We start from the raw sequence: 25,752 nt of genomic DNA, 5'->3' as shown, positions 1-25,752 counted from the left end.
AGTATGTAAATTGATCAGCATTGCTTCTTTTATAGCCCAAGGAAAGATTTGTGAAAGATTCTGGAGACTGGAGCACATGAAGATTGATTTATTCCCTGATTTCACTCATAAGACATTGAAAAAATGATTTGATAAAGAGGATATCAATGAAAACCTCAACATTGTCCATAGTAATTCACCAAGCCAAGCTGGAAATCAAGTCATGTGATGTCATCCTGTGCTCCACTTCAGTCTCAGACACTCAGATGTGAAATCTTATTCACACAAGCTGAGTGATTGATAGTTTGATCTATGCAAGATATCAACACTTGATAGAATCAGATTACTCAAAGAGCAAGCCAGGAAGACCATTGAACATGAGAGTCACTTGATAATTGAAACGCACGAGAGTCAAGAATGATGTTGAAATGAACTTTGACATACTTGATTATGGTCAGATGACTAAACATTAAACTCCCTGCTTGAAGTGATACATTGTCTTTCCACCATGTATGATAAATTTAAAAAGAAATGTAACATGCTTGAGTCTCCCTGATCCCCAAAAGAATCATAGCCACGCGAGATAACTAGTACTGATGATACAAATAAATCCACCGTAACAAATACTGCTCACTACCATAACACATCAAACTCTTAAAATGACAAAATAACATACAAGGCGAAAAAGAAAGAAGGACTGATCATACACGACTTTCAAAAAATGAAGGATTTGTGTTTTCGGTTCTTCGCCTTCCCACAACTAATTGGCCAATGTTAAGGACACGCAAAAGGAATTTGAACAGCCACGAGCATCGCTATACGCGAAAAAAATAAAGGAGGACTGCTTCTTGACTCATAAGACCGCATTCGGCATTTTTCGCATAGCCTAGAAAGTAAGATGAAGACAAACACGTCAGGGGTACGTTGCAATTATGTGATGAAGGTCCATGCTGTACTTACTTGACGGACACCCAGGTCGAAGAGGATCTCTATAGAATTGGGATATTTTGGATCTCAGCCATCATTATATGAACGAGTCTATTCAAAACAGACAAGAACTCTAGACAAACCTTCGGAGCCACCAAGGACGGCATCAAATTTGTACGAGCGTTGAAACATTTCAACGAATCGACCCATACCGGTAGCCGAAATTCCTCGGCCTCCAAAGATCCTGAGTAAAACAAGTCGATTAGAGACATGGAGCGTGAAAGAACTAAACAGCATGATGCGACAAAGACTCACTGGACTGCTTCGTCGGCAACTTCATGGGCAACCCGAGTTGAATATGCTTTCAAAAGACCAATCTGACCGGCTAATAGATCGGCTTGTTCGGCATAGGACATCTGGTGTAAAGTAGCGAATGAGTAGGTAAAATTAAAACAATCAGTCAATGAGCCAAGCTTACCTTGTTCATCTGATATGTCACATGTTCTAACCAGGACTGAGTGGCTTCGCACTTTGCAAACATCTGCGCGAACTTTTGTCTGCAGCAAAAGTGATACCAAGAAGTTTAACAGTAAATCGTGAGATATCATCGACGTGGCAACTTACCTGATTACAGGCTGATTGATCAAAGGCTTTCCGAAAACTTTACGTTGATGAGCCCACTAGAAATGAAAAAGTTTCAACCACTCGGTTAGCCGTAGTGTTTTGGACTTGGCTCTCCTTTTTGAGAAGGCAAAAGGACTGGAAACCGTTCGAAAAATTCAAGCTAACCTTCAAGCATTCCTCAGTGACAAAGCGGGATGCCCTAATCACTCCACAGCACATAATCCATCGCTCGTGCTGTGATAAAGAAAGTCTTGTTTAGCAGATTTGTCGGGCGACAAAAACGTAGAGGACTAACATTGAAATTAGACAATATGACTTGTAATCCCTTGTTTTCTACACCCAATAAGTTCGTTGCTGGAACCTTAACATTGTCAAATGAGATATATGCAGTTCCTGCAGCTGGCGAATAACTAGTCTTGATCGGCTTTGTTTCTACTCCCTCCCCACGTTCGATGAGCAACATACTGAGCCCTTTGTCAGTTCTAACACCAGTGGAAAAGTAGTCGGCAAAGGTGCCGTTGGTGATCCATTTCTTAGTGCCATTGACAATGTAGTGCTTTCCATCGGGCGTCTTAACCGCGGTACATCGCAATCCGGCAACATCACTTCCGGCAAAGGCCTCTGAGATAGCCAAAGCAATGTATTTTTTGCCGGATAAAACTTCAGGAATGATCTTGCTCTTTAATTCAGGCGAGCCAAAGTTCAACACCGGCGGGAGACCAATGACCATTCCACCTAACATCCCGTCTGAGAAACCACGGGCTCCGGTTCGCCCCATCTCTTGAGTGAGGATAAGTTCATGCTAAAGAATCGAAGCAGATAACATAGGTAATGCGAAAACGAGGTTAGAGGCGTATAAGGCGGGTGTCACTTGGAAGGACTTACAAAATAATCGTAGTCTTCCCCTTTAAGCCCCGACGGTAATGTCAAGCCGTGTAAGTGTTTACCTGGGCCCAATCTCATGGCGTTGACATGGGTTGTACCCATCAGATCTACTAATTCTTGGGTGATTTTCTTGCCTGTCAATTCATGTTCACGAGCCTGAGGAGTAACGTGTTGATCGAAAAAGAGACGCATGGCCTTCTGAAACTTGCGATGTCCTTCGTTATAGTATGGCGACGAGTACCCTTTAGAAAGCCAGCCTGGCTCAGAGTGAGGTACCAAGGAGAGCTCGCCGTCCTTTTGCAGCATATACTTCGGCTGCTCGCCTTGAATGTTTCCGATCAGGTAGCTAGCGATTATATGATGAGACTGATAGTTAGTTGTCATCCAATAGATCATTCGGATGAAGAACGCTTACCGGCCGTATTTCTTCAACACTTCAGAACGGTGAAGACCAAAGAAAGCCTCAGTGGCATCCTTCCCAGCCACATTTTTATCTAGCAGAACTGATGCACCACCTGGGTGCATATCGACGAATGAAGAAAGATCATAGACCGCGGTGTCGACTATACACCATAAATCACCTTCTTTCGCATGCTGGCCTACTTCTTGACGAGAGAATGGCTTGAGCTTTTTGCCGGCAGGAAGGGTACTGAAGATATTGAGATAGCTATCTGATGATGGAACGTTGGCCATGATTGATTTCACGTTTTTTCTGCTGATCGATAAGGATGTGTGTGTGGATGGTTCGATATTTGTAAATCTGATAAGTAAACTGATATGAAGGTGAGTTGATTGGTTGGATGAATTTGGGAAACTGACTTTGATCGAATCAACCCCGGCTATAGAGTACCCGACATCCGGCTGAGGTCCTGATGAATTTAAATGAAAATTTGTAAAACTGACATCATCATTTGATTTCCATTCTTCATTCTGCTCATCATCAGATTGGTTGAAGTCTTTGGTCTCCTGACCCCCTGACCATTCATCATTGCTTGTGAGCGCTCAGTTCTCTCATCAGAAAAGTCACCTCCGACTTCACGCGTTTCCCTTTGGCCGATCACTTAATTTACCTCACAACACAAACCACGCTCTCTATGCGATTTGCTCCTTTCGCAGCTTTTCTTGCGGTGCCTGATGTGTGCCAAGGTCAATTTGACGTCTCATATGATGGTCACTTTGTATACACATCGAGAAAACGTGCCGACCTAACTCAACAAAATGATTCTCACATATGAGTAGCTGCTGTAGATAAATTGGCGATGACGATTGCTATAGGTTATACGATGTCTACTGCAGCACGGGTCATGATGATCCAAATCACTTTTTAAATCCTTCATCAGGTTTTCCACAAATTGTCAGAACCTTGTGTTGATTTGTTCCACCAGAAGGTTTTGTGGAAACTTCCCAAAGGCTGTTGCTGGTGTTTTTTGCAAAATTGAAAAAATTGGCTTGTACCGTGGAAATCCAATCTTGTGTTGAATTTTACGAGACTTCCAAATCGGAAGTCAATCGCTGACTCCGCTGACCCAAAGGAGGCATCAGTCGGTGATCCGAGGACAACTCAACAGGGCCCCAAGGGGGCCAGGAAGACGTCGCGGTCTTGCGGCATTTGGCAAAAACAAGATGCTGAGCTGGCAAATGCGACTCGCAAACACGGTTCTTGAATGTCCTCAAGGTGGAGGATGAAACTCATTTGATGAATCGATAGCCGGTGCTTCCCCTCGTCTCACAGGCGTTGCCCGCAGTGAGAGTAGACGAGCACTCGGAATTTCACGCGATGCGCTTCCTGTTTCCAGTCGTGGCTGCTACTGGCGAATGGGGCGAAAAATGCTTTGGTTCAGCTCGAATGTGTTCCTTCCCCAGAGGACCCAGTCATTTTTGGTTTTGTTACTTGAAATTTTTCAACTATTGCCATCAACCCTCATCAACCCCAATAGCGTCTCTTGTTCCTGTGTTTTTGACTCAAAAGAATTTCCGCTTCCGCAATTAGTGCTTGCGTTGTCTCCTCACCTCCCTTTGTTTTTGTGAATTGGCTTCCTTTGTCATCAGGTTTTCCCCAAATTGCCAGATTCTTGAATTTGGAGCATTCCACCGGCAGCGCTACCGACATGAAGGGAGCACCAGAGGATTGCCGGAGATTGGGAATGGGATGGGATTGGGATTGGGAGCTGTATGAATGAATAGGCATACAGGGGTTGGTCAACGCCCAATTGGTCTTAACTTTTATTTTGAAACATCCAACAAAGCGCCACACCGTTGGCTTATAGACGTTCAAGACGCCTTTTGAGATATGCAGCTTGATCTTTCATCTTCAGTCACTCGCGTATGTTTGTAGACAAAGTTACCTCCTTTCCAATAATCACCGAGCATTGAGAGGTTGTGCAGTTCCAGTTGTTCCAGAGCAGTAACATCATCGATTCATAACCGCTCCGAACCGACATATCGATTGAAATTATGAGGCGAACAAGAAAAACGATTTGTTTTTTTGACAAAACACCAATGATTCAATCAGATATCATAAGCTGAAGTATCATATTCTCCGTGATAGAGAAGAATCAATGAAAACTCGAATCAAACAAATGAACAAATAACCGAGTAAGTCATTGTTAAAAGCCAAAGAGTAATGATATAGTACAATCAAAAACATACAAGTCCAAACTGGTACAGAGTGTCAAAGGCACACATAGATCGATACCAACAAAGATAACAAAATGATAATCAGGAGGATCAAAAATATCACAAGATCGCGAGAACAACATCAGTCGAGAGCGTACGCTAGAACAAACAGCACCGTCAGACCAATTTGGCCTGTCCAAATTTCAGAGCGCTTTAAGTGAGAGAAACACGATAAAGAAAGTAAAAGAAGACATTTGATTGACTCTCTTCCGATCATTATCAAAGTTGGTCTTGCACTCAGACCGCTCTGATGATGGCGCTTGATCGATGCTTTAACATGTGACAGCAGGTGACAGCGATCGAGGCTTTTTCACCCGGATCTCCCGTAGGTCCTTTCATATGCAACCCTTCCCCACTCCTACTCAACTTAAGTGAGAAAAATCATCCGAAGAGCTTGTAAGACTCTTATTTTGATATGTTCATAGTAGGATGTTTGTATGATCGGTCTGGTCAAGATCATCGAAATGTGATCTAGTCTTATGTCGCGCACTACATAGTTGTACTCAAAATGCATTAAAAACATAGACAGGATGGTTTCTATGTAGGCCAATGGGACGAATGTTTACGAAGAAGATAATTGAGGATAATTGTGTACTGCTCAGTCTAAACCTTTGGACTGAAACAGACTGAAACGTGGCGGTGAGTACAGGCTCATACATCCTATTCCCATTCCCGCGATTCCCAACCTCCGGCAGTCCTCCAATTCTCTGGACATGAACGCTGTAGGAGCGCTTAGAGACGCTGAAGGCTTGTTTGGCGTAGCAACGAGCGATGAGCTCATCGCAGTCTTTTACATGACAATGAATCGAGCTTGATTTGTTATTCTGAACACTTTTGCGGTGCCTCAGATCAATTTTTTCCTCTGATCGATCCTCGCATGTGGTTTCGGGAAATCACATAGAAAGGCGTGCACAAATCCTTGTATGTACGTACAATGCGTTTGGCCTTTGACTTGGCAAGACCGCTTTCTAGTCATCCCACAGATACGGTAAACTTATCTAAGTACTCCGCCGACCCGAGCCGGTCGGAGTCAGCAAGGCAGATACGGTAATTTTTGCTACACCAGACAAGTTACTGTGATTCTAGAAGGGAATCCGGTGACTTGAAACCACTCTTCATACGACTACGCAATGCATCCCGAACACTTCAGAAACAGATTTCATGTAGCCACCTCCGACCGCCTGCGCGGGAATCGGGATGTTCAACCCCCGTTAGAATACTCCGATAGTAGGGCTCGGAGCAGACAGGCGAGGCAAAATATCCCAGCTGTGGCGAGCTTCTTTTCATCTGAAAGCGCTGAAAGAGATTCCTTCAACTTGATGCCAAACTTCCTCGCTTCTTCCATGGTCAAGAAGATCAAAACAATGTTTTTAATCTATTGGGCTATGATCATCGTGACGTTGGACCAGCGCATATGTCGCGCGGTGCACTTGTCTAAATCTGAACTTGGTTCCACATCTGAGCATTTTTCCTCTGAGACCTCTCCAGAGTCGATCCGAGCAGAAGGAGCAGCGTCGCGGTCTATCCATAATGCTCAGATAATCAGCCCCGCTGATTTCCCACCTCATCCCTGCAATGCAGAAAAAGAAATAGTGTCTCACACAACAAAATCAGGTCCTACGGAAGCAGACAAAACTACATCGTCTTCTCAAGATGTCGGCCAGCACATATATCAACAGTCTCCAATGTCCCCTCGTGTCAGCCGCTTCGAGTCTAGTGCGCGACGAGTCTTCGGATGCTGAATGTCTGATTCTTGTGGTTATTCTTTGCTCCCTTAGAATGTTGATCCCGGAAAGGACGACCCAACACCCAAAACACGCTTCGCAGCGAAGCAGAAAAGCACATTACAAGATGCAGACCAGAATGTACTACAAGGCTCTCACCCGATTTTCAGTCTTGGAGGAGATTTTCAAGAAATCCACGCTGATCCCGCATACACAACTCCCTCTATGCATCACCAATTCAGCTCATCCGGAGAAGTCAATGGTATGGGACAACCGTATCTCGAGCCATATTCTTATTCTGGATATCCACTACAGCAAAATCAATATTATACCATGCAACATGGATTTCACGTGCCACCTCCCTTGGTGGATTCACTTTCCGGGATCACATATGTTCCTTACTATCCTGCCGTGTCAATTTCGTCCCCGCTTTACACGCACTTCTCGTCTTCTTTCCAACCTTCAATGATATATCCTCCGATTCCAGCATATCCTGCGCCCAGGCCTCTCTACTGGCAAAATCAGAACAATCAGGTAAGTGGTTTTGTACTACTCAGAATGGATCTTGCTAATTGAAACATATGCTGTCAAATTCAAAGCCTTATGGCTTCACCAATTCGTCCCCAGATCCGCAGGTAGAGCTTAAGAACCCTCGCCCAGAAAATAGCATGGATATCCCACTCCAAAGTGACGGTAGACATACTGCTTTGAATCCTAGCAAGACGCATGGACCATCTGCCCCGCACGGCAATCCATACCCCGCTCGATCTCCTGAGTCAGCCCGAGAAAAGCAGTCTCAGACTACAAAACTGGACAAACACGTCAAGGAGACTGACATAGAGAGTAACATTGAAGTCCCGCAGTTGAAGAGGAAGTTGATTGCAGATCAACCTCCTGTGAGGAAAGTTCAGCTTAAACAAGAAGAGGATATGGACAACAGGGATCCTCCAAGTACGACGGACAAACAAAGAGCCGACATCAGTGGGACCTCCATATCTGACTTGAAGTGGCAAGATATTTCTGGCCATAGTCACAATAACGTCGATGAACGGGATTTGTAAGTATTAATCAGCCTATCCTTCATAATTCAGAACTGAACAAAGTTCATCATGATGCAAATAGATCTCAATTGAAGGAAAGAAGGTTAAGAAGACCTCATTATTCTGGAAGTGCGAAATCAAAGCAGCATGTAAATAACTTAATAGCTTCTTCAATGCAATTTGGTGATACATCAAGTTATTTTGATAATAATCAGGTAATCGCGCAGGACGCAGGTTTTGGACAAGCTGAAAAAGTGCTGATTGGGGAAAATTGGGTGAGCCTACAACCACACAGGGATATACCATCCATCTCCGTACTTCAATCACGCAAAAAACAGGCAGCCTCTCCAACCCGTAATATATTGATGCACTGGTCAGCTGAACAAGGACAACCCGAAAAATCAACTACGCCGAGGCCAAGTGGCGAAATTTTAAAATTCGAGGACCAACAGGACTCGCATATAAGGCAAGAAACTCTTAACATGGATCTCTGGATCCGTCAACTGAAAGATGTAGAGGCATCTCCAACCTTCAATACTAGAAAAGATTTGTATAACTATGAAAAAAACCCAAAAGACTTCGCTTTGGAAAGTGTCACGCCTATTGCAAGTGAGAATCAACCTTCAAATATCTCCGAAGAGGTCTCAAGAAGATCTCCTGCCCTAAACTGGAAATCTTCTCGAGAGGCAGACGTAAAGACCTCGAAAACTGAACCAAAGGTCAGAAGGGAAGATATGCAAAACGACCAAAACCTCAAGAAGGGTATTCTAAGACATTCAAAGACAGCAATGCCAAAGCATACACCTCTTGTCTCTATAATAAGAGAGTCTAATCCAAGCTTGAAAGGTACTCCTGAAGTCAAACGCCACAATTTTGAAGGAATCAAAAGATTTGGAAATACTCTAACCACAGAGACTCCAGCTCCACCTGATTTGGCATTTCCCCAAGAGAAACACCCCCAGAAGTAAGCCAGAAAATTATAGCATTGAGACAATCTGTCCCGGAGAAATATGCTGACTAATCTGTGTTTTGTCCAAAGAAATGGATTCCTAGGAGGACCTTGGCCCAAGAAGATATCACATGAAGGGATTACAAGCAGGATCATGAGAAAGTATGATCACCCCAACATAGTTGAGAAGGAGAACATGGAGTTCTTTGATTCAAGCCTTGAAAAAAATACTCAAGAAAATGCTCAAATAAAGAAAAAAGTAAAATGCATCCAACCTGATGACAATCAAAAGTAAGCTTAAAAAACAATTGTTGGTTCAAAAGAAGATTAGGACAACATACTCATGAGCAGATTACTTCTCCCTACCTTTAGGAATTTGGCATTGGAGAAACCGATGCCTAACAAGACAAAATTTGATATACTTGAAAGTGATGATGCCAAGGAGATCAAGGAGAAATTCATAGTTCCTAGTAGCATCAAATCATACAAAACCAAGAAAGAAAATTCTGGTGGGTCTAAAAGAAATACCAAAAAGATAGCAGCTTCCAACCCTTCAAGTAGAAATGTATCAAATGTGGATAAACAAACCAAACCTCCTGAAGATGTACCTGAGTCAAATTATGGACTGTTTCAAAGCTTTACGCCCAGCCTTCCAGACCTAAAGCTTAAAGCATCAAATTATCTTGAAACCATTCCACCAATCCAAGAAGAAGTACCTAGACTGTGGAATTGGATGAAGACCGCTTTACAGCCCATTATGAGGAGAGTGGATAGGAATTGGATTCCAAAGTGGGCTTCCACAGATGACTTGAGTCCAATGCCAACAGATAACCTCAGGAGCAATGTGCAAGCCAAAAAAACTGATATTGGTGTTGAGTCCAATCCTGGGATATTGGAGCAGGTCTCCAGGAAGATTTCAAACCTAAGATCATCAATCAATTTTGGTGAGATTTCACCTATCAAAAACCAAGTATCTCCACTATGGATCCGGATAAAAGATACCCCAGGAACCATATGGACAAAAGTAAATGACTTGTGGGTTCAGAAGGCAGATCAAGAAGAACTCATACAGGTTGGTGATGACAAAGAAGTTGTTGGTCAAGGTGTTTTTAGTATGACCAAAGAAAACAAGAATCATCAATTTGATGAAGCAAACATAGAACATTCAAAGAGTTTGGCCAAAGATTCTGAACCAAATAATAAAGAAAATTTTGTCCAAGATGAAAGTCAAAACTCATCTTTAAACCCAGAAGCAGAGTGTGATGTAAACAATCCATCTCAGTTACATTCTGTCCAAATCAACACCCCATCCACATCCAATGGTTCTTCAAGTGAAAAATTCAATACAAATCTAAGTCAAGCAGAAAAGATAAATATGATTTGCAAGATGCTAAAATTAAAAAACAAAAAGAAATTTCTACCACTTGAGATAACTCGAGAAGATTATATGCAGATCAAGAATCATATTGGGAATGCAGTTGTAGAACTATACCAGCTTGTCAAAAAGAAATCACAATTGCCTATTGCTGAGTTTTCAAGGAGAACTATAGTTTTCCACCGCCAAATCAAGCAACATGGATTATTGATTGTCTGTAGTGAAGAGCACAATGCACTTTCAAAAACAGAAAAGGACCATTTATCAAGCATATTCAAAGGTAATGAACCATGGCCAACATTCACGAATTGTAACAAGAAAGAATTAAAGTCAATGAATGATGAGATAGAATATATATGTCAAGATCCAAGTACTTTGAAGGGTTACCAAGCCCTTATGGGGTCAGAATTCAAATTAAGAAAAGAAATTATATCATACATGTTGAAGCGTAAATCTTCACATAAGTGGTGGGATGAAGAAAGGTTACAGGAAGGCAGGAGACAAGCTCTAAACATAGTTAGGGTGATTTCCATTGGAGATATTCTAGAGTTTGGAGAATTGGATATCAGTAAGACCTCACTGACAAAGAAGAATAAAGTTTCAGATAAAATGGAAAGTCTGTATAAAACATTTATATCCCCAGAAGAAAAAGCCTTCCCATGGAATGAGTCACCTGAAAGAGCTTGGTTAGAAAGCCAACCTGAGCTGTGGAAATTATATCAAGAGAGGCTAAGACTTGTCATCCTGGCCTTTGAAACCTTGACCTCAAGCCAGAATTTTATAGTGGTTGCAGATAATGGAGTAAGCAATGAGGATTCATGGTGGCAGTTTGGAGATTATTTGATGTGGATTGATGAAGGCATTAACAAGCACCCTATACCTACTATAGGTGACTTGTTGAAACTTGGAAAGGATAGGACCAAGAATGCAAAGATACTTGAAGGTGTAAAATGGAAAGGAAAACTACAAAATTATGATATGGAAACCAGAAGGAAAATTCAAGTGTACTTTGAAAAGAGAAAATCTTTGAATTCTTCAGAAATAAAGCTTGAAACACCTGTATCTATTACTGCAAAAATCAAGAGTCTATTTGGATCCTCAATTCCTTAGAGTTGGAGTATACCATTTGATTCTCATATGGTATCACTTAGATGATGACAATATCTTTATTTGATGACAGCTTTATCATAGTAATCACAAAACCTGACATTTTGAGCATCAACCTGTTTGGATTTATCACATTGGTGGTGCCTTTTCAGATATTAATGAAACATTTGCCTGCTGGAAGATTGGGTAGTGATCTACAAAGATTTTCCATTTTTCCTAGGGGAATAATTTTGCTTTGAGAATAATTGATGAGATTTCTGAAAACAAATTTTTGTGACCTATATGTTTATTTTTTTGATTGCCTTGAAAATGGAAAACTTTTGTTGATTATTTTATAATTCATATGGCAGCTCAGGAGCTGACTTGTTGGCAATTTTTTTCAGTACTTGTGAGGCTTTAAGCCTCCTGGTACAGTCACAGTATGATGGGTAGAAATATCTTGGGCGCATGTATCTTGGCTTTCTCTGTGTGTGATCAGATAACTTGATAGTGTGCATGTGTGCTTTTCTCTCTGTCATTTTTTATACATGTGGTATAACTTCAAGAAGATAAAATCTTAAGTGGGTTTATGGGCCCATATAAGGAGTATTGGATGAGCCTGCTACCTGTACCATCACATGACTATAATCTAGAGCTGAGCAGACCATATAGAAGTCCCTCAGAAGAGTCCAGGGTTATGTGACTGTCAATCACGTGGGCTTTTGGGCCTCATGCGCAAGACCCAGATGCCATTACCAGGGTAAAATCTGATGTCTATGTCCAGGAGAATTCTTATGTACAAAGGGAGGAAGATCCATCATATCCTGGTTCAGATGTGTGGTATCTTTCAAGCTTAACTAAGCCATTCACAAGCACATTTGCTGCACCCACAAAGAGGGGCTTACAACAGACTTGCATTTTTGGGCAAGCAGTAAGTCACATTATGTACTTTTTTCAACTTCCCCCTACACCTCATCACAAAAACCCTCAGAATGTTCTTCTTTTGTTCTGTATACTTTTCAACATATTTGGGTACCACTTTTGATGCAAAATGAACATTCTGCACAGCTTGAGAGCTGTCTTGAGAACAGGCCTCATGTCCTGTTGTAATGACCTAAGCCAGCCCAAGCCTTCTGTATATGCCTCCAATGAAATCTGGAAGCATAGAAATAACAATAGGGGTATTCAAAAGTTGTGTTGACACTTCTGAGAATATTTGAGAGCACCTCTAAGCCTCTGGAATTCAAAGACTCTATTTAGAAGGCTCTGTTGTGCAGATACATCAGGTGTGCCTGAAGTTTGCAAAGTCATGTTGAGATCCAGCAACATTTGGAGCTGTCCCAACAGTTTCTGGATATCACTTCTGAAACTTCTGGGGCACAAAACACAAGGTTTGGATACCCTTGATGTTACATTTTGACACCAGAGCACTTCCTTTCAAGTTAAACCAGCAGATAGGGTCCCAACCTATGTAGAAAGCTTCAGAGAACTACACACTGAACTTTGGGAGCTTTTTGTAGAAATTTGTAGAAGGTTAGTTGAAAAAAGTACCCTTATGTACTTGATTCTTGGAACTCCACCAGAAAATGTGAGTTTGGAGAGATGCACTCTAGCTAGTCTTTTACACCGCTTGTGCTCTGGTCAGACTCACTTGAGCAAGGGCTATCATCAAGTACATTGTTCAAGTGCTTCATATCTTTGCATATGCTTCCTCACCTGAGTTACTGGTTTTTTGATTGGGGGGTTCAAAATTTGTAGCAAGAATATCATAAGAAAATGTACAAGTACTAATGTGCTGTAACTAAGCACCTCTTCCAATGTGGCCATGTCCGCTCTTGAAGAGGGGCTTAGGGCTAGTGCCTTGACTTTGGCCTGAGACCAGCAGGACTTTCAAGCAATTTTGCTCAAAATCCTTTTTTGAGGGCTCTTAACGTTGTGCAACCTCACAAAAAATTGCCAGAGCTTCTTATAATGAGCCTTGTGCATGCTCACTTGCTGGTCTCAGGCCAAAGTCGGGGTATACCCTAAGCCCCTCTTCGAGAGCGGAGGTGGCCGCATTGGAAGAGGGGCTTACTTACGTAAGCTCACTTGCGCAACGCAATTCTAGTTCACCTACAAATACGGTATGGTTCAACGTCAAATTTGATTGAACCACTGCGTTGTCCGCCAAGGGCATCCAGTGACGTATTTTCTTCAAGGCTGTCTACAAGACTACTTCGCATCCCGAACGCTTCAGAAACAAGCTTCATATACCCTCCTGACCACTCTGCGCGCGATGATCTCCACCCGTAGATACTCAAGTCAGGAGTACGGGCAGACATCCGAACAGCACAGCTGTGGTTAGCTTTTCATCCGACCGAAAGCGCTCAAAGAGCCTTCTACTATCATATGCCCAACATCGGCTCTTCCTCCAATACGAACAACAAAATTTTACCAAGATGATGTTCTTGATGTATTGGGCTATAGTCATTGTGACATTGAATCAGCGCAGATGTGGTTCGGTACAATTGTTTAAGCCTGAACTGGCGCCTACATCCGCACATTTTGTCTCTGAGACTTCTCCAGACTCGATTCGAACAGAAGAAGAGGTGTCGTCGTCATTTCGTTCGGCTCGGGGAAGCAACTCCGTCAATAGCTCACCTCAAGCTGAAGAGAAAGACGAGATAGCTCACACCCGATATTCAGGTCCTGTTGAAGCAGACAATACTCCAGCACATCCACCGAATGTGAGCCAGCACGCACACGAGTCTAAAATGGCGCGTACCGTTAGTAACCTCGATTCTCATCTTACTTCTGATGCTGGCTTTCGAACTCATAATGTCTTTTCTTTGCTCCAATAGACTGCTGATCCTTCGAAGGATAACCCAGGACGTGAAATCCGCTCTGGAGCGAGTCGAAGAAGCAAAGTACAAAGTGCAGAGCACTTGAAATTGAATGGACAACAAGACTCTCGCCCGATCTTCAATCTTGATAGAGATTATCATGAGAGTCCTCCTGTACCCATCTATTCAGCTCCCTCACCACATCACCACTTCAGCGCGTACGGGGGATTTGATGGTATGGGTCATTGGTACGCCGAGCCATATTCGTATTCTGGCTTTCCAATACAGCAATATCCGTATCACCAAATGCAATATGGATCTCACGTACCACCTCGCTTGGTGGACCCACTCTCCGGTATCACATATGTCCCTTACTATCCCGCCGTGCCAATGGCATCACCGTTCTACGTGCATCCTCCGTCCCATGTTCAACCTTCGATAGTTTATCCTGCCATTCCAACATACCATACGCCCGCACCTTTCTTTTCTCCGAACTACGTCAATTTGGTAGGTGGATTTTCCACTGCTACAGATGCACTTCTGCTCATTAAAACCCACTTTTCGAAACTTGAAGCCTCACGGCATCAGAAATCCGTCCACAAATTGGCAGGCAGACCTAGGGAACCCTCATCCGGTAGACACCTTGGAACTCCCTCTCAATAGTGGCAATAAGGTGTCTGCTATGGATACTAGAAAGCCAAGTAGATCATCGCGCGCGCAGGCCCATCCCAGCTACTCTCGCCCACCTGACTCAGCCAGAGAACAGCGGTCTCAGAGAATACCATTGGATGAAAAATTGAAGCACACGATTGTAGACAGTGAGATTGAGTTTCCCCCGCTGCTTGGAAAGTCGATCGCAGACCAACCTCCTGTCAGAAAACCTCAGCTCAAACAGGAAGCAGCGAGGGACAAAGGGTCTTCTCCTACTGTGGCGGACAAATCAAGTCCTGACATCGACAAGACCTCCGTATCTGGTTCAAAAGATCTTTCTGGTGGGACTCGAAACAACGATGGGAAGCGTGAATTGTAAGTATCTCTACGTCTACGATCCATACATCAGAAATCTGAACGAAGTGCTTGATGTGTTCAGCTCTCGATCTGAATATAGAAGCTTCAGAAGACCTACGTATCCTGGAAGTGTAAAATCACACCAGCATGTAAATAAATTGATAGCCTCTTCCAAAGATTTTGGTGACATCCCAAATCGTCTCGATGATAGTCAGGAATATGCAAAGAACACAGGTTTTGGTCAAATTGAAAAAGTGTTGATCGGTGACAATTGGGTAAGCCTACAGCCTCATGCAGATCTACTTTCCACTTCCATGTTTCATTCAAACAAAGAGCACGCAATCTCTTCGACTCGCAATATCTTGATACCCTGGCCACAGGGCCACACTGGCGAAACGATTATGTCAAATCCAAGTGGCAAAGATTCAGATTCTGGGGACAACAATGAGCTGCAAAGCAGTCAGGAAAGTTTTGACATGGATCTGTGGATCCGTAGACTTAAATATGCAAAAGGATTCTTGACCTTCCATACCAGAAAGGACTTATATGACCTGGAAAGCCCCGGAAAATACTCGGTGTCAAATAATGTCGATCTTGAGAAAACTGAACAACAGCCTCCAGAAAGTTCTACAAAAGCTGCAACAAACTCCCCTGTGTTTCCCCCAATAATTTCTCAAAAAGTAGATGAAAAGAAAACACGCACTAATTTCAACATCCCTCAAGGATCTGAGATGAAAGACCAATGTGTCAATAATGAGATTCTGAAACCTCCAATAACAGATGTGACAAAGAATACGGTTACTTCTTCCACATTGAAGGAGCCTAAGCAAAGCTTAAAAGAAAACTATGAGGTCCAAAGTAAAAGATTTCAAAAGATCATAGACACTAAGACTCGCAAGCTCCCTCATGTGGCAGCTCCTCCACAGACAATTGTGCAAAAGTAAGTCATAAACTTGATTCATGGGACAATCTTCTCTTGGCAGAATAAAGAGTCCAACTAATCTGTTTTTATTTGTAGAGATGCATTCCAAAAAAGGCCCCTACTCCAGAAGGTCTCACTAGATGCAACCAAAAATAGGGGTGTTGAAAAGCATAGTGGTTTCAAAAAAACTGACAACAGGCCAAACGATTTACTTGATCACAGCCAGAAGGAAAGTACCAAGGAAGAACCAAAGAAAACTAATTCAAACACAAAATCAAAATATATCCAAGCAGAGAATGAAAAAATGTGAGCCTATCAAGCTTTGAGACAATTCTTGGTTTAGAGCTACCATTTATGCTGAACAAATTCCATTGCACTGTTTTTAGGAATTTGTTATCAGAGATACCAGTACCTGACAAGAAGACACCTGAGATACTTGAAAGTGATGATATCAATGGTATCAAGGAGAAATTTATAGTTCCTAGTAGTATCAAATCAGTCAAAATCAAGCAAGAAAATTCTGGTGGGTGCAAGCGGAACACAAAAAATAAATTAGCTTCAAAACCTACAAGTAGAAACACAAAAGATGAAGATACAGAAACCAAACCTTCTGAAAGTCTTGCAAAGTCAAGTTATGGGCTATTGGAAAGGTTAACTCCCAGATTTCAAGACCTAAAATCATCAAATTATCTTGGAGTCATTTCACCAATCCAAAAAGGAGTGCCTGCACTTTGGAGTCAGATAAAAACCACTCCAGAGATATTCATGCAAAGAATGAAGGAGATCAAGTTTTCAAAGTGGGGTCTGACAGATAGATTGAGTTCAGAGTCCACAAATATCAATTTACCACATGGCAATCCACAAAAAACAAGTTCAACAGTGGGTCTTCAGTCAAATCCTGGGCTGCTAGCAAAGTTCACCACCAAGATTCCAGACCGAAAACTATCAGATTATCTGGGACACATGGTACCTTATAAACATGAGTTCATTTCATTTTGGTGTTGGGCCACACAGACCCCATACCCCATACAGAGAAGAGCAAGTGACTTTTGGTCTGAGACAGGGGTTCAAGCACATTCTGAGGAATTTCATCATCAGGAAAAATTAGATGGTGAACTTTTAAAGACTGATAAGCAAGAAGCAAATGTCAATGAAGTTGATGGAGTAAAGATCGAACATCAAAAAGATCCCTCTGAAAGCTCTGGAATTATAGATACGGATGATATTGTCCGGGATCAGGGCCATGAAAAGGAAGTTGATGTAGTAGAAATCAAACATCCAAAGGATCTCTCTGAAAGCTCTGGAAATATAGACACAAAAGATATTGTCTGGGATCAGGGCCAAAAAGAATCTTCCAATGTAAAAACCAACAATGGTAAAGAAACAGTTCAGTCAATTCTGGTCCAGAAGAAAGATCCATCACATTCAGATCATATTTCAAAAGAAATAACAAACAAGCAAGTGGATATGAGTGATGAAGAGACTGTCCAATTTATTTGTAGTCTTCTCAAAGTGAAGAACAAAAAGAAATTCCTACCAATCAAGGTAACTCAAGAAGATTTTGAACTGGCTAAGAGAAAATCTTTGTTGTTGGACAAGAGGATGTTTGCTCTCATCAGAGATAAATCACCATTGAGTCTTGTTGAATTCACAAGGAGATCAGTTGCTTTGGAAGCTCAGATGAATCAATTTGAAATTTCAAAGATTCTAAATGAAAGGGGAGATTTGATTAACAATAGAGCCAAGGACCTCTTATTAATTGCATTTAGAATTGATATACCTTGGGAAACATTCACAAATCTGACTATTGATGAATTGAAGTACATGAATAATCTGATAGAATACCTATCTGGAGAGCCAAGTGATTTAGAGGTTCTCAAAAAGGTTTTGGGGCCAGAATTCAGAATACGAAGGGCTATCATATCATACATGTTGAAGCGCAAAGGTTTACCTAAGTGGTGGGATGAAGAGAAGCTTGTAGAGGGGAGAAAACAAGGTGTAGACTTGGTCAAAGTTTTAACCATTGGAGATGTCTTAGAGTTTGGAAACATGGATATCACTAAGACCTCACTACAAAACAAAAAGAAAGTTACAGAAAAAATGGAAGCCTTACACAAGAGTTTTATACTGGACAAGAGTCCTTTCCCTTGGCATGATTCACCTGAAAGGGCTTGGCTGCAAAGTCAACCTGAGCTTTGGAAATTATACCAAGACAGATTAAGACTTGTCATATTGGCCTGTGAAACTCTACAAGACAACTATCACTTTATATTGACTGCAGATGATGGTGAAACTAATGAGGATTCCTGGTGGCAGTTTGGGGATTATTTGATGTGGATTGATGAAGGTATCAATAAGCTACCAATGCCAGCTATAGGTGATTCATTAAATCTTGGAAAAGATAGGGCCAAGAATGCTAAGATACTTAAAAGGGTAGATTGGAAAACAAAACTACAAACTCATGATCCAGTAACAAGAAAGAAGATTGAATCTTACTTTGAGAAGAGAAGGGTATTGAATACTTCCAAGTTCAAAATTGAAACACCTGTATCTACTCTTGAAAAAATTGGTAATATATTTCGGTCTTCAATTTCATGGAGTTGATGGTAGCCAATTGGTTATGAGACAGACAGTTTCAATTGGATGATGGAATTGAGGAATTTTTATGACTGTTTTTATAGCTTTTATTTGTTCAGGCTTTTTCTAACCAAATAGGTACTATGTATATTCAGTTTGTTCATGTGGGGCACATTAAACATGTGACATGGGGCCCAGGGATGAGCTCCAAAAATTAAAAGTTGATTTCCTTTTCCAAATTCCCACATGAATAAAATTCTTTAATAGAGGTTGCCCCAAGTATTTATTGTGAGGGTTACAATGAGTCCACTCCATATAGCTGTGAGCTCTTCTTTTAGGAGGTATTTTTCCTATCCAAGAGGGCTCCCCAAAATTTATGAATTCACTCAAATAATGTCTCCTGAGGCCAGGTTGTAGCCTTCCTTGAAACTGAGCATACTGAGAGGTATCTCTATAGTATCAGATAAAGTCTTTGACAGTCTGTGGTCCTTTGCTAGAGCTCAGAGTGACAACAAGTGAATCCTGGTGAATCTGAATGAGCAAAATACATGTGAACATTCAGCTGAGTTTTCCCAGAATGATTATCCTGTAAGGCACTCTCAGAGCAACATCTCAAAGAGCTTTGCTAAGTTTGTGGCATTTGTTTTTAGCTTATAAATCCATTGAGCTCTGAACTCAATGCTGAATGATCATATGATGTGCGGTTGTTTCAACAGGCAACCATTTGAAAAACCTCAGGCAGATCAGAATTATTCTGAGATCAGCCACAAGTCACACTGAACTTTTATATACGCTTAGTGTATATAATTCCTTCACCCTACATACCCTTACATACAATACAAGGCCACAAGACACTGCTGCAAAAGGCTTCAGAGATCAATTTGGTAGGAAATTCAAGGTGCTATCTGGCTGGTACCAGGCAGACCTTCAACCCATGTGGGGACAATACAATAAGATGACAGTATAGTCCCTCTTGATTTGGACCCAAGTGACGCGTGCTAGTACGAATTATCAGTGATTGGCAGCAGCGTGTAGTCTAAATCATATCAACCTCGCCAAAGCGGTTTTGTGTGAATCCACGCCAAATTCCATTTAGACAATGAGGGTATCACGAGTTGATCAAGATCCTTTTGGTGGTTTGATGAGGGTAGATGTCCCGTTACCGGTGAAAAAGGTGGGGGTGGGCTCTTTACTAAGATCGAAGACCGTACCATCATCTCGGATAAGTTTCCACCGGACTAAAATAAAATCGTGTGGCGGTAAGTTCTGATGCAGGCATTGGTTCAAAGATGTTTTGAATATGATAAAGAAATCACTCAACTGATTTCAAACTCCGAATCTCGCTCACGTCTGACTGAGGTAAAGTACACTTTCCCCGAGTCTGAATAAAACGATCCGAAAGATAATCAGAAACTTTCAAGTCTAGCATAGCTGACTAAATGTAGTGAGGATCTAACCTGATGAGCCAGTCACTCTAAAAGCGACATCTACTGCACCTTGCATCAAATTAATCTTTCAAAAACCAATACTCTTCAGTAAACTACATTGACTCCTGAACACCTCTTCCTCGGCTCACATCTAAATACAACATAATGTTAACGCACCTGTCCATCTACCCATAGTTGACCAAATAAATCATCTTTCTCAGGTCGAATTGATGTACCAAGTGCTTCTTTACTCATAGGATTTGTACGTAATTCGAACAAAACAGCTTTGACTACTGACGAATTGGCTTTTTCAGCATTTGTTGAAAAGTAAACAAATGTTACCCAAACTCCAGAGATAGCCAAAAATGTTAAAATATACAGTGGTCTTCGATCCTATAGGAACGAGTATGTGATGTTAACATGTGATCCATTCTGTATATCCTTAAAATGAGAAAACTGACTGGTAATGCGGGCAGCGTTCGGTGAGCGAAAGGAATCGAATTCGAACCGGATAGGTTATCTTTTCGTTGAAACTTTGAGAGTGAGATAGAAGTTGAAGGAATCACTTTAGTCGGGTTTTTGACTGAGCCAGAAGGGTAAGCTGTTGAAGATGTGGAGGTCGATCGATGAAAGGGTTTGAGATGACTTTGTCTCTCCGAAAGCTGACTAGGTAGCCATGAGGCTTTCCGAACAATGACGGTTGGTTGAATTTTGACCAGGGATCGACATGCCCTGGTGAGCTGAGAAGTGAATGCTATGATTTGAGGTGAGGATGGTGGCATCTCGTGTTTGTGAGTGGTTCGAGTTGAAGTTAAGCTGTCCGGGTCTCTCAACATTTTCAGACTTGAAATCGTACATCTCTTTGCCGAACACGTGATCTTCACTCAAAAGTTTCATCCTCTCCTCAACATCAAAGAAACCCCCTCTTCATCAACAAGAGTGGTACGACACTCAGACTGACATGGTCACAAGCAGACACCTGAAACTCAACTTCATCCTGCATAATCATTCATGCATTTTACTGGTAATTGCCAAAGTGTTCTTGTTCTAAGTATCTACAGATATAGCATTCCCGATACTTCTTTACAAGTGGTATCTATCTGCCACATAAGAGCTGACCCAATTCTGAGATTCATGGGGCACCTTGATAGAGATCAATGTAGCACATTGATCACCCTGAGTACAACCCCTGACCCCAGCGCAGTGCAGCGCACTTTACGCGAAAATTGCGCTGAGCTTGCAGAGCGCGCACTGAACACTGCGCAGCGCGGCGCAAACCGCGCAGTGGTTGCAAAGCAGGAGCTTACTAGCGCTGTCGATAGCGCAGTGCAGCGCAGCGCAGGGGAGGGAAAAGTGCGCTCAATTTTTTTTACCAGGGCAAAAAAAAAACAAGGTTAAGGGCTAAGACCCACGAGAAATCACACACAAAAGTTGTTGTAGGACATAATCAGAGAGAAATATAAAAAACAAATATTTGAGAGAAAATGATAATAAAAATTGAAATCATGAAGCAGAGTAAGTAATCTACACATTTGCTACCTTTTTCTTCTTCTTCAGACCCGCAACCAGCTGTTCCACAGCTGCAACCGCCTTTCCAATCTCACCATCTGGGACAAACTTCTGTTTGAGCCATTGACAGACCCCAACAGCTCGCTCGATTGATCTTGAAGTTAACCCACCTCGTCGATTGGAACACACAATTTCTGCCGTTGAAAAGGTCCTTTCAACTGCACAAGAAGATCCTACACATGCCAAAAAATCACGAGCCAACTTGGCAATTTTTGGAAATCGTGTTTGATTGCGCTGCGGTAGATGATGAAGTCAGCCTTGTCACTTATATAGAGAAAAGAGTACTTACTCGCCACCAATCCAGTATATCCATGTCGCTCTCACATGGATGCATGCCCAAGAAGTACTGAGTAAGTTCTTCGTCACTTGATAAAACTACCGTAGCAGAAGTGCCAAAAACATTGGTTTCGTCCAGTGGATCGACGGGCTGATCAGTTTCATGGTCGGCTTGAGAGGTAGTCTTCGATGCAGAGTTTGGATTATTTTCCTCGTACTGAGAAAAAGTCTGGCGGAATAATTCCTCAGCGCAAGCCGCGTAATCGGAATACTTATTTTTGAAGTATTCAAGTCGAAGTCTCGGATTAAGAATTGTGGCCATCACAATTGGGTCACAGTGAAGTGACTCGGTTTGATATTCACGTAGCTGCTTGATCATCCCACCGATCATGTCAGATAATCCTTGATGTGGGGTCGTTTGTTTGATGTTTACAAGAACCGAGATCAATCCAGAGTATTGAAACAAAACAGATGCACCGGTTGGCCCGTCGCCTTCCATTTTCTTCGTTGATCGTAGAAAGCACTGAAAATTTGAAGAAATGGAAAGAGAGAGAGTGAAAGGGGAAATCAGAAAAAGATAACTTTGGAAAAGTTTGATGAAAACAAAAATACTCACCCCTAAAACTTCATTCAATGCCTCGATAGCCTTCCATTCCTCAGGACTAATAGTAATACCTTCATAGAAGCCCTCTTGATCTTCATTAATCATGAAATTAATCACCTACATACCAAACAATTTATAAATATATAGCCAAAGAACAAAAACACAAAAACACTTACTGATTTCGCTTTGCACAAGCGTGTTTGGGCGTCTAACCATATGTTCCACCGCTGTCCATGAGCAGCAATCAGACCAGCACCTACATATCCCAGCTGAGTTGCACAAGTCTTGAAATGATTAAGTCGTGGTGCACTGGAAGTGATCAATTTGTTGATTCTTCGTACCTTCAGCAATCAAGGAATCAGTTAGTGAATTAATTTTTGTTTGAGGTGAGAAGATCAAGTGACTTACTTTGGTTACTGCCCGAGGTAAGAGAGCGGCATCAGGCTTCTGTACCTTGTAGTCGGGTGCTGTCTGATCATCGTCGGAATCATCGCTGGCTTCAATATCTTTACCTACTTCCTGTTGCACACAATCCTCATTATCACTATCACAATTTTCTAATAGCTCACCATCTTCATCAACGACGGTGCCATCTTCCATCACGATCTTTGGTGCAGGGAGGTGATCGTCAGGAAGGAGTAGACAAAGTCTTTTTCCACAAGGAATTGTTGGTTTCGTTCTGCCATGATCCCCTAATCCAATCACTTCCAGTCCGGCTTTGACTGTCAAAGCCAGCTTGTGGCAGTAGCATCGTATTTGATTACGATTAGAGTCCCAGAAGATTGGGTCATTGCATTCCAAGAACATCTTTTGAAGTTCTTTTGCTAAAATTGGGTTGCTTGATCCTGAGTCCGTTGTCTGTGCTATCATGTATAATTAGGAAAAAGATAAAAAGATGAAATTAGTACAATTCTTTTTAATTTGGAGTTGGGAAAAGATAAACGAAATAGTTAAGGAAGGACCTATCTTTTTATGAAGACCGTGTCGAATCAGAAACTTTCCTACAGGCCGAGCTAGCAAAGCACCGTAATGATTCCATGCGATTAGCTTCAATGTCAGGTGAGTGACATGAAACTGCCAGTCTTCGTCTATGTAAGATACCGCAACTCCAATAAAAGCTCGTTTCCCTCCTTTGGTGGTCCATACGTCGTGTATGACACAAATCTTTGAGTTGAGAGCCTGTTGAGAAAATATGATGATTAGTATACTGCAACTACAATCTCTATTGATATGAAAGAGATAACAAATAATTACCTGAAGTGTGTGAACCAACTTGGTACGAAACTCTTCAAAGTACTGCATTGCCCTCCGAGCCGACCACGATGCCGACCAAAGTGTTGCATTTGGATTACATAGAGAAAAAGCGGCCTGTAGATAAGGGTCTTCCATTCGTAGCCACGGGATCGAATTTCGAAGAAGCCATAGGACGAGGATCATGTTGAATAGACCAACTGTAAATTTCGGTAAGTTCAAGAATGTTTCGATTCCAGCTTTCTCGTGTTGATACTTCTCGGCTTCTTCAGCGGCAACTTTCGCAGCTTGCTTCGTCTTCCAGGTAGGAGGGAGATTTGCACCTGCAGCGATTGCCTTGTGCCGACTTTCGCATTCTTGGCGACCAACATCACCATCACGGTGGCCTTTTAGATTCCACTGGCTCTTCTTACCAATCTTGTACGGTTTTTTACACCATAAGCAGTCGCGATACGAGGCCATTTCGCCGGGTTTCTGATGGTGGTTAAAAAATTTCAGCTTGATGATAATTGAAAAAAGAAATGAGAACTAAAACGAAAAGGATATAAGAGAAAAATGAAAAAATTGAGACATACCACTTCTTTTGTGTAAACATCAGAGAAGTATTCTTTCACTCCATCGAATTGGTCTACCTCGGTATCAACGGTTGAACGAGGTATTTCAACATCCGAGTCTTGATCGGGGTTGATGTTTTGAGGTAACTTGAAGTTCTTAGCCTTGAAAGAAAGAATAGAGGTCAATTAGAAATCAAACAAAATTGATGTTGTATGTAATTGGAATGGAACATACCTTCTTGCGCTTCGAAACTACTGGTTTCTTCTTCTTACCCAATTTCTTGACAGATTTTCGATTGCGCTTACCATCAGATGGGGAGACATTACTATCAAATGAGTCATCATTTGACTTCTCTTGATCATCTCCGCTTCCTTCATTCTCAGTGACAAAGTTACCATCGGTTGGTTCTTCGTCTTCGTCATCTGAATCCAATGTCACTGTCTGAGTAGTACTAGTAGGTCGACGAGAGGAAGCCGGCCTGGTTGATGAGGTAGTAGGCTGAGACTTGGATTGTTTCCGAGTAGTCAAAGATGTTGACTTTGAATTGGATGTAGCCATAATGGTTTCCTTGAGCGATGTATAGACTCGTAACTTGAAGTCAAAGTATGAAGTAAAATAACCGTTTAAAAAGTGAAGATTTTTTATAATTGTATAGACTCGGAACTTGAAGTGGAAGTATGAAGTAAAATAACCGTTTAAAAAGTGAAAACTTTTAATAATTGTATAGACTCGGAACTTGAAGTCAAAGTATGAAGTAAAATGACAGTTTAGAAAGTGAAGATTTTTTAGAATGTTGAGTGGGAATCGGATAGATGTAAACAACACTTGAAGACGGTGTAATTGATTCAATTGATGTAGGATGGTCGGATCAGAATCTGAGTTATAAGTCTTGGGTGATCCGATCAAGCAAAAACAAGAATCCAGGGGTGAGGATGGTTGGCAAAGGCCATCATCGACGATCGATATGCGGAATTCCATGGACGTTCGATAAAGACAATGACACCAGATGACTGTTCTTGCGTCATACAAGGCGATCATTTCGCTTCGGATTGGTTGTTGGTGGTACGCAAGGGGAAGATAGGCCCCTTGTGTACAAATTAGTGGATTGGAAAGTATGTCCGCCGCGGGGCTACTATAGGGTGCGCAGTAGAGCGCACACTGCGCATATAGCGGTGCGCTGCACTGCAAAAAGGCGCAGTGGCCGAAAACCATGCTAGCCCCTGTGGTGCGCTCCGGCGCAGTGGATATTTTGGGGATTTTAGGTGCGCTGGTCCTCAGCGCAGCCGCTATTTTAGCGCAGTGAACTGCGCAGCGGGTCGGGGGTTGCTGAGTAGTATGAGGATTCGACAGGGCTAAGATTTATTTATACACATTCCAATAGTTGATTCATGGACACAACAGGTATGCAAGTCAAATCCTCTTTGATTTTTGAGTAACATTAGTAGACAGCACACTGTGCCTCCCTAATGTGTACAA

The 25,752-nt window shown here is 42.0% G+C and overlaps 4 protein-coding genes across 4 annotated transcripts; 2 read left to right on the top strand and 2 right to left on the bottom strand.

The window, feature by feature from the left end:
* Window positions 1-345: 345 nt before the first annotated feature.
* MELLADRAFT_73307 (uncharacterized protein) lies at window positions 346-3,201 on the bottom strand (the record flags this gene model as incomplete). Its single annotated transcript, XM_007416767.1, has 10 exons — window positions 346-865; window positions 940-968; window positions 1,050-1,150; window positions 1,222-1,322; window positions 1,385-1,463; window positions 1,531-1,586; window positions 1,696-1,764; window positions 1,826-2,332; window positions 2,416-2,761; window positions 2,831-3,201. The coding sequence occupies 10 exons, from the start codon at window positions 3,106-3,108 to the stop codon at window positions 833-835; spliced, it is 1,599 nt and encodes a 532-aa protein (XP_007416829.1).
* A 3,020-nt stretch (window positions 3,202-6,221) lies between these two features.
* On the top strand, window positions 6,222-9,099 carry MELLADRAFT_94043 (uncharacterized protein; the record flags this gene model as incomplete). Its single annotated transcript, XM_007416792.1, has 7 exons — window positions 6,222-6,788; window positions 6,888-7,349; window positions 7,415-7,872; window positions 7,938-8,004; window positions 8,071-8,130; window positions 8,194-8,819; window positions 8,895-9,099. The coding sequence occupies 7 exons, from the start codon at window positions 6,222-6,224 to the stop codon at window positions 9,097-9,099; spliced, it is 2,445 nt and encodes an 814-aa protein (XP_007416854.1).
* Window positions 9,100-13,703: 4,604 nt separating this feature from the next.
* MELLADRAFT_68278 (uncharacterized protein) lies at window positions 13,704-18,621 on the top strand (the record flags this gene model as incomplete). Its single annotated transcript, XM_007416760.1, has 7 exons — window positions 13,704-14,030; window positions 14,106-14,594; window positions 14,620-15,113; window positions 15,148-15,370; window positions 15,476-16,035; window positions 16,114-16,323; window positions 16,404-18,621. The coding sequence occupies 7 exons, from the start codon at window positions 13,704-13,706 to the stop codon at window positions 18,619-18,621; spliced, it is 4,521 nt and encodes a 1,506-aa protein (XP_007416822.1).
* Window positions 18,622-19,910: 1,289 nt separating this feature from the next.
* On the bottom strand, window positions 19,911-20,803 carry MELLADRAFT_112352 (uncharacterized protein; the record flags this gene model as incomplete). The annotated part of the gene is made up of 4 exons (XM_007416807.1): window positions 19,911-19,975; window positions 20,052-20,106; window positions 20,199-20,414; window positions 20,483-20,803. The coding sequence occupies 4 exons, from the start codon at window positions 20,801-20,803 to the stop codon at window positions 19,911-19,913; spliced, it is 657 nt and encodes a 218-aa protein (XP_007416869.1).
* Window positions 20,804-25,752: the final 4,949 nt, after the last annotated feature.

The sequence above is a fragment of the Melampsora larici-populina genome (assembly GCF_000204055.1).
Source record: "Melampsora larici-populina 98AG31 unplaced genomic scaffold MELLAscaffold_64, whole genome shotgun sequence".
Lineage (NCBI taxonomy): Eukaryota > Fungi > Basidiomycota > Pucciniomycetes > Pucciniales > Melampsoraceae > Melampsora > Melampsora laricis-populina.
The sequence above is the reverse complement of the archived record's forward strand: the minus strand, read 5'-3'. Positions and strand labels throughout refer to the sequence as shown.